Source organism: Hyaloscypha bicolor (genome assembly GCF_002865645.1).
Source record: "Hyaloscypha bicolor E unplaced genomic scaffold K444scaffold_182, whole genome shotgun sequence".
Taxonomy (NCBI): Eukaryota; Fungi; Ascomycota; class Leotiomycetes; order Helotiales; family Hyaloscyphaceae; genus Hyaloscypha; species Hyaloscypha bicolor.
The window spans coordinates 212,827-226,172 of record NW_020194684.1 but is presented as its reverse complement, the minus strand read 5'-3'; the positions used below and the strand labels follow the sequence as shown (position 1 = coordinate 226,172).

The 13,346-nt window shown below is 49.4% G+C and overlaps 3 protein-coding genes across 3 annotated transcripts; all 3 read right to left on the bottom strand.

Annotated features, from left to right (window-relative positions):
- Positions 1–2,161: 2,161 nt before the first annotated feature.
- K444DRAFT_221977 (uncharacterized protein) lies at positions 2,162–2,737 on the bottom strand. Its single transcript, XM_024871152.1, has one exon. The coding sequence runs from the start codon at positions 2,512–2,514 to the stop codon at positions 2,215–2,217; it is 300 nt and encodes a 99-aa protein (XP_024727857.1). The 5' UTR covers positions 2,515–2,737; the 3' UTR covers positions 2,162–2,214.
- A 1,755-nt stretch (positions 2,738–4,492) lies between these two features.
- Positions 4,493–5,640, bottom strand: K444DRAFT_636347 (putative glucose-6-phosphate 1-epimerase; the record flags this gene model as incomplete). Its single annotated transcript, XM_024883986.1, has 3 exons — positions 4,493–4,879; positions 4,942–5,268; positions 5,383–5,640. 3 exons carry the CDS (start codon positions 5,638–5,640, stop codon positions 4,493–4,495), a joined length of 972 nt encoding a protein of 323 aa, XP_024727856.1.
- A 406-nt stretch (positions 5,641–6,046) lies between these two features.
- K444DRAFT_573338 (uncharacterized protein) lies at positions 6,047–12,471 on the bottom strand. The gene is made up of 3 exons (XM_024877400.1): positions 9,234–12,471; positions 7,180–9,187; positions 6,047–7,125 (listed from the first exon to the last, which is right to left on the bottom strand). Exons 1-3 carry the CDS (start codon positions 12,300–12,302, stop codon positions 6,335–6,337), a joined length of 5,868 nt encoding a protein of 1,955 aa, XP_024727855.1. The 5' UTR covers positions 12,303–12,471; the 3' UTR covers positions 6,047–6,334.
- Between the last annotated feature and the right edge of the window lie 875 nt (positions 12,472–13,346).

Here is a 13,346-nt window from a genome sequence, read left to right as displayed (position 1 = left end):
ATCTAACCCTTTTAATTACGATTCTTATTATACTTATTACCTTTAATTGAAAAAGCAAGTACAGCGTTATAATTAGGAATATCGCTTTAATAGTTTTACATCCTTTTATAATTTTTTTAAGGACTTTAAAAAAGTTGACTTTCTTGGTGTTCCTTACCCCTCGCTAGCTATCCGACCCCTCTTGCAAAGGAAAGTACCTCTCCATATAAATTTACTATGTAAGTTACTTAGCAAATTTCTCGCTTAGAATCGATACCGGATCAATACGGATCGATCCTACTAATACTGAGTAATACTAGGGGGTATTGATACCAGTATTGATACCTCAGGTATCATTGCCAAGCCTGTCCTGGCAGCAGCGGAACGGATATTCCCAAATCAAATCAAGTTAAAATGAAGCTAATCAAATCAAATCAAATCAAATCATTCAATACACTGTTAGCAAAGGTAAAGGGGGTGGACACATCGGAGCGAACTCCTGTACGTGCAGCTATATGTCGGAGATGGGTGTTGCTATAGTGAAAGCACATGTCCACCCTGTCTACTAAACTTTTAGGTGTAAAAGTCTCTATGGCAACAGCACAGCGACATATGATCACCTTACAGGAGTTCGCTCCGATGTGTCCACCCCCTTTACCATACAAGATTATGACGCGACTTACCAGGTGGGTCTGGGTGATCTGGGTGATCCACTTGATCTTGGTGGATGATCCAGATTGATCTTGTTGGATGATCTGTTGGCCTGGGTGATCAAGGTGGTCCAGGTCGGCCTCAGCGGTCTTGGGTAGGTCGTCTTGTCATGAAGATGGTAATGGCATAGCTTTAGTAAACTGCTCCACAGTAATTACGGCACGTCGGCAGATTATTCGGCCAGAATAGAAGGAGAGAATTGGGATGAAGAATTAAATGTCGTTTTACTTACTCCTCCCCCCCTAAATAAATGTAAAAGCGGGCCCAGAGTGGATACTGTGGTTGCCATTTAGCAAATAGTACTAGTTACTTCTAAGCCGTTGCCATGGGTTAACAAGCCCTAGCAAGGTAAATAAAGCCCCGTCTTCTCGAAAGACCTCACGATGGACTAGTGCTAGGTGGCTGACCAGGGTTTCAACCATTCAGAGCACTGATATCAGGGATTGGCACCACTGTTACATTTAGGGGGGGGGGAGAGCACGAGGCAAACCTTTTCGAGCGTTCAGGGTCGTTCGCGACGAGCCGAGAGGGGGGGCGTTCAGCTATCTTTGCCCCGTTAGCCGAAGACCCTAGAGCTTAGTTCAAAGTATTTGGACCTGGTCGCGTTGCGATGCGCAACTTTTAAAAGTGTGAGATTTTGGGTATTCCTAACCCCACTAAAAATGGTCGATTTTCAAAACTGTGCCCTTTCGCACTCCCCCACCCCCTAATTAAATGTAACAGTCGGCCCTCTTGGCCGGGGTGTTTCGTTTGGTAGAACGTCTGTGCTCTGTGGACCCACTGTTACAGATAAATAAGAGAGGGCGGCAAGGTAGCGCTACAACGAGGACGGGCGGCATAGTTAATCAAATTAATATGTGAATATGGAGGTAGAATATGATTAACGAGTATATTTCGTCAATCGATTAGATTAATAGTAATTAATGTAATCTCCTCTATTCATTTGATACACTGTTTCCGATTCCGCTGTTTACGACTTCCTGATTTCCTATAAATACAGGCCTCTCTCTCTAGAAGACACTCCTCTCGTTAGTCGAAAGGCAATCGGAAAAGACACCTCGTTCCTATTGATATATCTCTACATACTCCCCACACCCCGCTTATTACTTTCGCTATTTAAGACGCAATGTTCAAATCGGCAGCCTTTCCTGTTATTCTCCTCTCATTCACGCTATTCTCCGCGGCTTCCTCAGCCGACTGCCGCCCTCAAACGGTGCATGTTAAATGCATCCAAGGCGGTTGCGACCAGTCAAAATTAACGTGCAACCCTGGCCAGTCTTACGGGGAGGACCCTATAATCAATAATATGTGTCAGGAGTCGAACTCCTGCATCCTTCAAGTATGTTATCTACTATATATAAACCAATAACCAAGCTGCCACTAACAACAGTTTTAGTTTGAATGCTGTACCAAATAGTGTGACAACCCTGACAATATAACGGGTTATCGTTAACCCTTGACGGAAAAGAACGATATTGCGGGAAGTTGCTAGGACGGGAGTTTAGGTTACGTAATGGATCAGGGCTATATATACCCCTTCGTTTTCCTGTAACTTAGACTCCTGTTCCTTAGTTTAGTAATTTTTGCATCTTTCATCAGTTCACCTCTTCCTCCATGCCAAATCCGAACATACTTCGTACGGCCCCACAATGCGCCAAAACCACAACCCCTAAGAAATAGAAACACAGGTCCAATACCCCTCCCAAGCTGTCGGGTTTTTCTTATCCACATACTGATTCCGAGCCAGAAACTCATCCATCGTAATATTATTCGAAGCCACAATATTCTCCACCTTGTATTTGCTCCCGCTGCCCACGAGTTCATACTGCATGCAATTGCTTACGATGCTCCTGTACCTTATCAACATTACCCCTTCAAAAATAAACTTACAACTGGAGAGAGTGTATCACTTACGGCATCATAGGAACCGGCACCTTCCCCGCACCCTCCACGGTCCCCGGCGCCTCCTGCACAGGCCGCACGAAGGCATACCACGGCGTATTGATGCAAACCGGCACATAAGCCCTCAACCCGAGACACGTCTGTCCCACATCAGGGTTCCGGTAATAGAACTGGGTGGGTCTGGAGATGTTAGATGTTGTGGCGATGGAGGTACATGAGTTGCCGGACTGCACCAGGTAGGTAGCGCTGCAGTCCGAGGGCGTGTGGTAGCAGACTGTTCCGGCAGCGACAGAGGAGTAGGTTGTGCAACTATCTCGAGGTATGAGGAAAGGTGTTGCTTTTACACCGGGGGAGAGGGCTGCAAGAGCTATGAGAGAGAGGAGAAATGCATTCTGGCTTGACTAGACTTGGCTTGATGATTTGGTTTAACAAGTGAGAGCGATCTTAGAACGAATGTGAAATACTGCTTCTGAATGAGAACCGGAAATCGAAAAGAAGAAAATATTGCTCTTATATAATCCTTTTTTTTTTTTGATCGGCAAGACGATGTACAAGACCGTCGATGGGGCGGCTGCCTGCATGTCGCCCCTTCACCCCGGTAATAAACTCCTCAACGGAATCCGCAATCAGGCCAAATGCTGTCGTTACTGTGGCACAGCGGTGCGGTAGTCTTTAAATTCATTAAGATCCGATGAGAGTACTTGGTGGTGCTCCTGATAATCCCAATCTCGTGTTTGCGGATTATAACTAGGTCGGCAGCCTTGTGTGAAGTACGCAAAGGGGGTTGATTCAGGAGTGCTCTTACGCTCCTAGTGTCTCAAAGGATTGGTGTTGTTAATCAAATTAATTGATTAATGTGATTAGATTATAAGTAATGCAGTTTTTTCTCAATAGATTAGATTAATTAATCTTGATTAATTGAATTAATATACTTGATTAGTCACGGGATTTTCTTCTTCCTAACTTTTACTTATTAATTATTAATACACATTTAGTTGAGTAGAGTAGGGAGTTGCATTGCAGTTTAAAGAGTGAAATTAAATCTAGCTAGAAAAGAGCTCAAGTGAGGGTGGAAGCTCTGGACTATATATTAAGAGCGGCAGGTGCCCGGGCCCACGACCAAGACTAAAAAATCGAGGAGGTTTCGCTTAGCTTGGCAAGCGGCCGCAGCCCTAATCGGTAAAAACCCACTCCCTATACGGCTAGAGTAGACCTTATTATGGCCTACCCCGACTTCACGCCCTTCGACGTCATGTGCGCTGTCACGTCTTAAGTCACGCGCAATATCAATCTAATTAGATTACGGTCAAAATATGATCAATGGCGAAATTCTTTGATTAGACTAGATTAATAGGCATTTACCTAGTCTAATCTAATCATTTGACACACTATACGCTCCGCAAGCAGGGGGAAATATAGAGTTTTCAGGGTGCTTTACCTCCCGATTCTATATTTTGATCGCCACCTTAGGAGATGGGTTGAAGATTTGGCGTTTAAGTGTGTAATGACCGCAAACATGAAGGTGGAATGAGGGCCACTTCCTAGATAATGTCCAATGTCCCAAGATTGAGTCAAAATGAACTCTCGAGACTCAACATCCTTCCGGGAGAGTTGACGGAAGAAAGCAGAGAATCAGGAAATCGCTTCCCTCGCAGTTGATCAATGGGACTTTCTGTAAAGTGAACCCTCATTTGAATGCCAACAAATTCGTGCTCTGTGGTCTGTCGTTTCGTCATGCTGACTGCGATCTAAATATCGTCCCCCATCCGTTTTCTTTCCCTCACTCGCAGCTCAAGTCTTCCATCCCGTGCCATAATCCATTGACCTCGTGCCTTCTCTGCTAACCTCCACCTGACAACTCATATCCAGAACTCGTCACCAGTCCAATTGCAAACACCACCTACAAAGCCGTGACAACCTGCCCACCCTCCCAGCTCTCCCCCCCCTCAAGTTTAACCCAACCCTTCACCGCGCCTGCTTCCACACAAACCATCTCCTTATACCCGTCCTTTGGCTCAAAGTCCGCCGTGGCCTTCGCGCCAGCCTCCCACGGATTCCACACGACAATCTCATTCAAATTATCCCTCACAATGCTAAACGTCTCCTTGCCTCCTTCCTTAATCACAACAGGAACTTCGGGACCACCCGCAGGACTGTAGACACGGTCTGTTTGTGCGGCGATCTTGAGAGAAGCGGAGGGGGAGGTGGCGGTTGATGGGATAGGCGTCGTAAGTTTGTCGAGGTACTGGGAGGATTCGAGGCCTGTAATTTCGACTTTTGCGATATCCTGCAGCCAAATTCCCAATTAGTGGGTTCCCAAATTAACAGCAGGAGGATGATATAACTGACCGCAACGCGAAAATAAGTATGCATCAGCGTCTGAAACTCCCACGCCTCGTCTCCCTCATTCCTCACCACCATACTCGTGCTTAGAATGCCACGACCCAGCGTAACGCTATAGATCAAGCCGAACTCAAACGGCCATGCCTTTCTACTCCCTTCACTCAGATTGCTGGGAGACAGCCCGAAATCCAACTTCACGCTATCATCACCACTGCCGGAAATGGAGGAGGATTCGGAGGTCGACTTGCCAAGGAACTCCCAGCGAGAGGTGCGTGCGAAACCGTGCTGGGGGAGCTTAGATGTCGCTGCGTGGTCGGGTGCTGTGCCAAACACCTATGCAGGGGGAAGATGTCAGCTTGTTTCCCCTATCCATTTCACTTCGCTCCCTAGAAGTTGCTCTTACAACCCCGCCTCAAACTTCAAATTCTGCAGGTGTTCTCTACGTACGGGAAACACCACTGGAACACCCCCTCTAACAGCCTTCGTCCCATCCGTCTTCGCTTTCCCACTAACCCACAGCTTCTCCCCGCCCTTCGCATCCTTCCAGCTGATGATCGTTGCTCCAAAGAGCAGCACCTCGATGCTCTCTCCTGTGGGTAGCACGGCAGAGACGCGGTTGTTGGAGTGCGAGATTGTAACTTGTGCTTGTGGGGCGAGGCCCGGTGTCGCGGAGAGCGCGGATGGTTTCTTTGGGCGGTCGACCATCTTGAGGTGAGGAACGAGCGGTGCAGCGCACGATTGCCAAGGAGTGGGTGTTGAAGCTGAGGGAGGGAGGTAGAGGAAGGAGAGGTCGAGTTCGTAGTTGGAAGGAAGGGAACGAGGGCCTCTTGTAGTCAAGAAGAATGTGAGATGTCCGTGAGCAGCTAGAGAAGGAGTAATGGAGGGAGGGAGAGGAGAGAAGAGAAGAGAAGAGAAGAAGAAAGGATGTGAATGCGGCGGGGTTGACGTTCCAGTGGGATGTTAGCGAAGATCAGGCCCTGCAGAACATGAAACGCGGGCGAGGTCTCTGGTGGGCGCCGTGGGCGAAAGGTGCTGACTAATGACAATGCCATCACGTGGGTTAAGTCCTTGTTTCTTCTGCCCCTTCTCGAGTCTTGATTTAAGTTGAACCCCGTGCATACAGTTCAAGTTCCTTGTTTGCGAGTATCACGTCTATAAATAATCTTCAAGTTGGGCTTTAATCCCCTCACACCAAAAACAGACATCGACATCAAGCTTCTTTTACGAATCCGACCAAACATCGCATGTAACACAATCAATATTTGGAGTCTTAGTTACAATGTTCTGTCTCCTCGATGATACTCCGCCCATGCCCATGCAGCCGTCCATTTTCACTGTCCATCAACCGCCCAAAATATCTAGAAGCAAAGCAAAACTCCAATCGCGATGCAATTTATAATCACATGTTCATCTCACTGACCCCCCTCTGTCTTCCTCGCCGTTCCGCACCGTACAACTGCTCCTTTGCATCGTAGAACAAATCTTCAATTTCGCGAGTCCCCTCCCTGCTTAAAGCTGCAGATTTCAAGTCATCAATTAGGTTTCCAAGCTTGGTTTTGATGATGCTCTCGAGGGTTAAGAGTTCAGGCTCAGCTTCGTTGAGCACATCTGTAGAAGCTTCTTCCTCGGCTGCACCTCCAATTTCGACAACCTCGGAAGTAGTTGCAGGGATAATCTGCGCAGAAGGATCGTTCTCCGGTTTGGATGTCTCTGGGGCTGGGCTGGATTCGGCCTTGAAAGTGCTCTCATTGATGGTTGTCTCCTCAAATCTCTCAAGGACTTGACTAGCCGCTTGAACTTCGCTGACCATTGGCGAATCTTCGGCTTCGTCGATCGATTCGTCTGCAGTTCCCGCATCCTCGACGAGCTCATCGACCGTTGCTGCCATGTTGATATCTTCCTCTGGGGCAGATACGTCCTCTGTGGTGGACGATATCTCGCGGCTCGCATCCAGTAGTGCCTCAGTATCATCCGCTCCCTCTTCAATCGCTGTCGTCTTGCCACTCGAGGTGGGTACATTCCTTGTACAGTCTTCAACTTCCACATCGAGCATCGAGGCATCGAGATCCACCGAAGGACTCTGACTTCGTCCAGCCTCCGCATCTGCCTGATGCTGTGACGCTTGGGATGCTCTATTCGATCGTCCGTGCTGGCGTTTCTTCTTTGGGGATTTCTTCCTCGGGGAAGATCCTAAGCCACAAGTCAGCGCCTCATTAGATGGACAGGAGCGAACAGATTGCATACTCGCCACAGCCGCGTTGGGATCTTGACCTTGGGCGACCTCACTCGCACCCTCAGCGAGCCGGCGTTTCCTCTTCTTCTCCACTGCCTCCTCAACTTCCTGACTATCGGGTACCTCATCCATGTCCTCAGCGAGTAGCTTCCTCTTATTATTGGCGTAGGTGGTGAGTTTCTTGGGTGCGCCGCCGCGTTTGGCTGTTGGGCGACTGTCAAGTCTCTCCAGGCTCGAAGTATCCACGACAATGGTATCTTCCTGGTCAAATTCTTCTCCATCGATGATGATCTTCATGGAAATCTCATTGGGTCTCGCTGCTGGCGTTTCCGGTATCCGGGATGGATAAGAAGAAGGCCCCTGAACCTCAGATGTAAAACTTGGTTCTTTGTCCTCAGATTGAGTTGTAGATCGGTTTCTCAGCGACAGCTTGCGTGGAGATGGGGCTGCGGGCGAAGATGTTTGCTTAGCGGGAGAAGTACGCTTCCGTTGGGCTTGGTTCTTTTCCTCAGCAAACGAGACTTGCCGTCCAACGTGACCTGACCCTTCATCGTATTCAGCCACCAGTCGAAGCACACTAGAATCGTCCGCATCGCCGAGAGGCGAAGATGACTTGTTCAGGCGTATTCTAGAAATGTTTAATCGAGGAGAAGAAAATGCATCCTCAAATACATCTCCATTGGTAGACATCTTGTCAGAAGATGCAGGACTTGACCGCGCATCAACAAATTGTGGTGTCTTAGGAGTTTGTTGATTTGGTGGGGACTCTGTTTTGTTTCGGGGTGGCGTGCCGGGTAGTTGAGGGTTTGTGACGGGATCCAATGCAGGTTCTACTCTTTCTTCGGCTATCCTCTGCAGGTACTCAGCCTCGGTAGCCTGCAGCTGAGCGGAGGGGTCAACTGGTGATGAGCCACGTTCCACTGGCGTGCTTTCAACAGTTGACATTGTCCGGGTACTGATTTCGGCAGCATAGGCATCAACCTGCGCCGAAGGGCTGAGCGACATTGTGGTGTTGTTGTCTGGTTCTGGTGTCACTTCTGCAGGCGAAGAAGAGATGGCCTCAGAATACTCGACACTCTTGTGCTGAACAGGTTCTGGTGGTGACGATGGGGGATCTGGAACCTGTACTTCCCCGCGCAAAGATCTCGTAGGAGTTGGAGAAGAAGGAACTTGGTTATCATCATCGCTGGGAAGAACAAGTGTAGGTGTGGTTTGCCGCAAGACATTTGGCGAGAGCATGGCACGTATCTTGGACGACGAACGGCGCACAGGCAATTCTGGATCCTCCACAGACCTCTCAACCGACTTAGCTTTCGGCAAGGGATTGGACCGCAGGTCCGGAAACATCGCCGCCTCAGTTTGTTGGCGTTCCTTGACCTCCTTCTGCTTGTCAGTCAACAGCTGCGAGTCCACGATCCTGTCAGCCATGGGGGAGGACTCGATCGCCTCAAATTGCACCTGGGAATCATCATGCCTTAGCCTTGGTGTAATTTCTCGTTTCCGTGACTTCCTGTTCGATGTCTCTGGTGTAGCTTCTCGCGATCGTTTCCGTGATTGTGTCCCCCCAACCTGGATGATGACCTGAGGCGTAGATTGACGAATTCTCCGCATCACTGAAGGTTGCAGATGAGGCTCGAGATACTGCTTAAATGCTGACCCCAAACTCGACACCCCGGAATAGTTGCTCGATTCGTCTTGGCTGCCAGTAAAATCTGTTGGCTGGCGCTGATCAACGAGGAGCTCACTTTCCACACTTTCGTGAAGCGATGGCAGTTGAATGTCGGTGAAGGGGCGAAGTCTGAGGAGCGCAGCTTTGACCAGCTCAGGGTATTCCAGCCCACCTCTGCAGTCACCAAATACGGAATTCCATAATTGGATACTTTTGTTAACGATGTATTTGTGCTTGCTCTCGAGCCCAGAACAAATCAACGGTTCCAGTTCGCCCAACACCTTCGTATGGCTGTACAGCGTCGGCAATTTTGATAGGATTTTGATTACTGTTGCCCAAAGAGTGATTACCTGGGGATGTCAGTTATAATACAGGGGCAGATCTCTGGTGGCTTACTGATTGCGACAGAGGAGTGTCGCCAATGACCTTGTGGCCGCCATCAACAATCCAGCACGAGATACCCTTTTGAATTTTGATAAGAACGATCAAAGATAGTTGGGTTGGACAGCGATCTAAGAGGGTTGTGACTGAGGATATCATGACTGCATAATCATGGTGATTTTGCTTGGAGAGTGAATCGTAACCTGCAACCAGACAATTTTGGATGTACTCGTACAAATGAACATAAGGATCAAAACTTGAACCCTTGGAACCTGCGTTATCAGTGCCCCATAGCCGTCGTCTTGCGGCATCGAGAGCTTGTCGGTCCCTAGGATAAGGGACTACCTGTCCAACTAACGAATGCAAATAAGCCAGCCCTGTCATGGCCGCGACAGTAGTGGTTGGGGTTGGAAGAAAGGACTTCGCCAGAGGCTCGATCACTGCAATGGCTCTGCCCGCATCGCCCGCATCGAGCGTGGCTGATGTAGCCAAAGCTCCAAGTAGAGCATTCCAGCGGGATAATGGTTGATTGGGAGAGATACCGATGCCAACCTCAAGGATGCTAACTACTTCACGGTATTCCACACCGAGCGGCTGCTCACTGCCTCGATTCACATCCTTTTCGTCCCTTGTATCCACAGCGATGGCTGCAAATTCCGCTAGGATTTGCCAGACCAGTCTGCAAGGCACCGTGCCTTCGGCAGGAAGTAATGGAAGCAAGTCCCGTACTAGGTCTAACCGGGATTTCCTTGATGTGCGGGATTCGAAGAAAGGATGAAGAATGTTGCGGATCATTTGCGAAAACCGGAGGTCGTATTCGAGATTGGGTGAGAGCTTTACCAGAAGCAGAATGAGGTGTTGAATTGGGGGTTTGGTGATTCCTCGAGGCTTCTTTGGGTGTTGAGACGGTGTCACGATAGCGATGAAGGTATCCTGAGTGATGCAAAGAAGCTTCTCGGTGAACGCAAGCAGGCCAAGTCCGCTGATAGCAGTTGAGACAAGCCTCTCAAAACTTCGCAAGAAGGCAGATGTGCTCTGCGGTAGAGCTGGTTCCTTGCATGGGTTAAGGGATCCTACATTCTTCGGCCCAAGGTTCCAAATCTTATGCAACAAGCTGAACAGTGAGGCAACACATCCCATTGTGTCAATCGAGACCTTCACTTCCTGTCTCATTGGGGACGCAACGGAGGCGACGTAAGCTTCCCAAAGTCGCGCCACATCCGAGTCTTCGCCAAGATCCCAATACAGCTTCTCGAGGAGTGGTCCAAGAACAGGGAAGACGCGAGAGTAGCTTTTGCGCAACCACTTTGAATCTAGAGCAGGAAGTGCTTTGGGTTCGACATTGTTTTGTTGGAAATTCTCCATGGCGCGTGTTTCGGTCCATGGCGGAATTGTTGTTGGGTTAAAGAGACCATGAAGAATGTTGCATGCATCCGTTGCATCTTTTGCTACCAGATCTGGATCACTTCGCATCCCAGCGACCAAGCATTGGCCGACAATGGAAACAACATACTCGTCCCAATACATGTCAAGCTGGGCTGGTGGCGAATTTGGCCTTAAGGCGTAGTATAGTAAATTGCAAACGCTGCTTATCGTGGCCTTTCGGCTGCTTCGTTTGAGCTGCGCAATCAAAGGTCTCGAGAGGATGCCTCTCACATTCGGCGGCGTCTTATCACTTGGCAGAATCGCATAAATGAGTCGATTCCAAGCATAATTCGCTTCCATTTTCGTAGCCGAATCGCTGGAGTTGAAGCAATGCTGCAACACACCGAGGAAAAGATTCAGGTACGCCCATTGCTCCAATAGTTGTGGCTTGTGTCGAAGGAACAAGACGAGCACGCTGAAGATTTGAGGCACCGTTGAGCTGTTGTCCTCTTTGTTTTTAACCACATCCCGTAATTTACTGGCGTAGAAATCCGCAAATTTCGGCCCATCCTTTTCGTCCGTGGTCTCGCCCTCAAAAAGATTTGATACCGCCCGGGAAGCGTTTCTCTCTCTTCCGAGCACAAAGGAAGACTCGAGACCAAATGTGATTGCTGAGGTGCGTATTTCTCGGATACTGCTCATCATATCCGTGAATAAGTCAGGGACCCAAGTCGTATTGGAAAGCATGTGGGGTTTCGATTGTCGCAGAAGGGTGCGATAGATCTCCAGTCGTCCCATGATAATGCTCTTGCCCTTTACATGGCTCTCAATCTGGTGCAATGCGAAGATCAGACGTCCGGTTCGTTCCTGGTTCATGATTTTTGGGGAGAAATTTTGCTGCGCCAATACAAACATGAGGTGCTTCAAAATATCCTTCGAAGCAGTGCCATCCTCCAATACCTTGATGGCGTGATCAACGATGTGCATTGGGAATTCAGTTGGGAAGGTTTCGGCAACGGCTGGCTTCTGTAGAAAGCTAGACAACAGGACCAGAGCTTTGGTGACGAGGGTCGAATCCGTGTTCCCATTCTCGAGCTTCTCCGACAAATCCCTCCAGATGAATTGACATAGCAATGGCATCTTCTCCTTCAACGCTTTCATGTCGGGAATATTGTCTGAAGCCTTCAAGGAGCCCGACAACATCAGGTATGCATCTTGCTTCGAGCTCCTACCTTTTCCGGCCAGCTGCCGTACGATCGATTCGAGCATAGTGGCAAACGTTGCGTGGTGGTGGGGTGGAAGAAGCTTCGTGCTACCCCCTACACTGCTGTAGTCCTCTTCGTGAGATCCATTGGAGGGCTTGAGGATTGATTTCGAGGGCTTTCGTTCTGCAGAAGGAGGGAGACGTTGCACAGCGTGCGTAATCTGCCCTTTGCCATCAAAGGAGACTTCGGGAGGCTCGTTGTACTCGGTCCAGTTTGCAAAGCCAACCTTCTTCCGGGAGTAGACACCAGCGGGCTGGCTCGGGGACTCAGCAGATGATTCGGGGGTGAAGTTCGAGTTTGTTGAGGAGCGCCGGGAGGAGGATTCCTTCTGGGAAAATCGTCCGATCAAATTGGACGACTTTGTCTCCCCGTGATTCGACTCGCGTGGTGGCGTGGGGGGCCTTGCAGCTGGTAGCAGAGGAGGTAGGGTCGAGACTGGCGCCGGCTCTACCATGGCTGCGAGCTCTGGGGCGTTGCGCAGGTCGTGCCAGCTGCATCGAGACTCATTTCATGCCTCCTATTCTTCCATCCCCAGCAGTGTGTCCAGTCGTCGATGTCGGAGCGTCGAGAGAGGAGTTGTGGTGTTGTCGTCGCGGTTGCAGAGGCCGAAAGCGCGAATGTCGTTGGACCACGATCGCGGCGATTCGAAGCGCGTTGCACCGCGTTGCCGAAAATGGAAACCACTTTAAAGCTGTGCACGTGACCATCAGGCAACCTCGCCTCCAAACACTCAAAGGCATTGTCCTTCTCCGCCTTCACTTCACTACAGCTCACCTCGCCTCACCTCACTTCGCTTCCACTGCCCCATGACTTCGAACTAAATCCTCGTCCACATCCTTCACCTGTATATGGTTTTGCTCGTGCCAGATCACTTGCGTGAACACATTCGGCCGACTCCCGTTTTCCTGACTACCTCTCCCCTCCATTGACATCACGCTCTCACCCCATGGACTGCGCCTCGTCGACCTCATACCCTCTTGTGGGACTCCAACATACAATGCAGATCCTCTATCCGATTACTTCACCCAGGGACCTTGCTCTGGGGCCGTCAAAAGGCGCAACTGTTCTATCACAACCCAAGCGCGACCCCGTGGTGTTGTTACCACTCGAAATCATCGACAACATTTGCGAGCATCTTGCTGCTCACTTGGATTTTGAAGCCCTTCAGTTCACCTTGTAGATCTAGCAAGTCAGTGCTGATAAAGCACCCCAATGTCAAAAACCTCAAATTCAATGGCGCAACGGCATCGAGCGACTGCAGACTATTTCAAGACACCTAAGGCTTAGGAAGCTCGTCCATTATACCTGTTATGACTCACGGCGGCTAGAACACAACCCCGAGTGGATACGTGTCTGCCCAACAACCAGTACCTGTCCGACAAACGGGTCACATTCCGTCTCGAGCTCGTCGAAACACTGACTGAACTTGAGGATTTTCACTCCACGTTCCTTACTTATGTAGCTGTGTAGCATCCACTATCGCAAGATGGGAATGAAA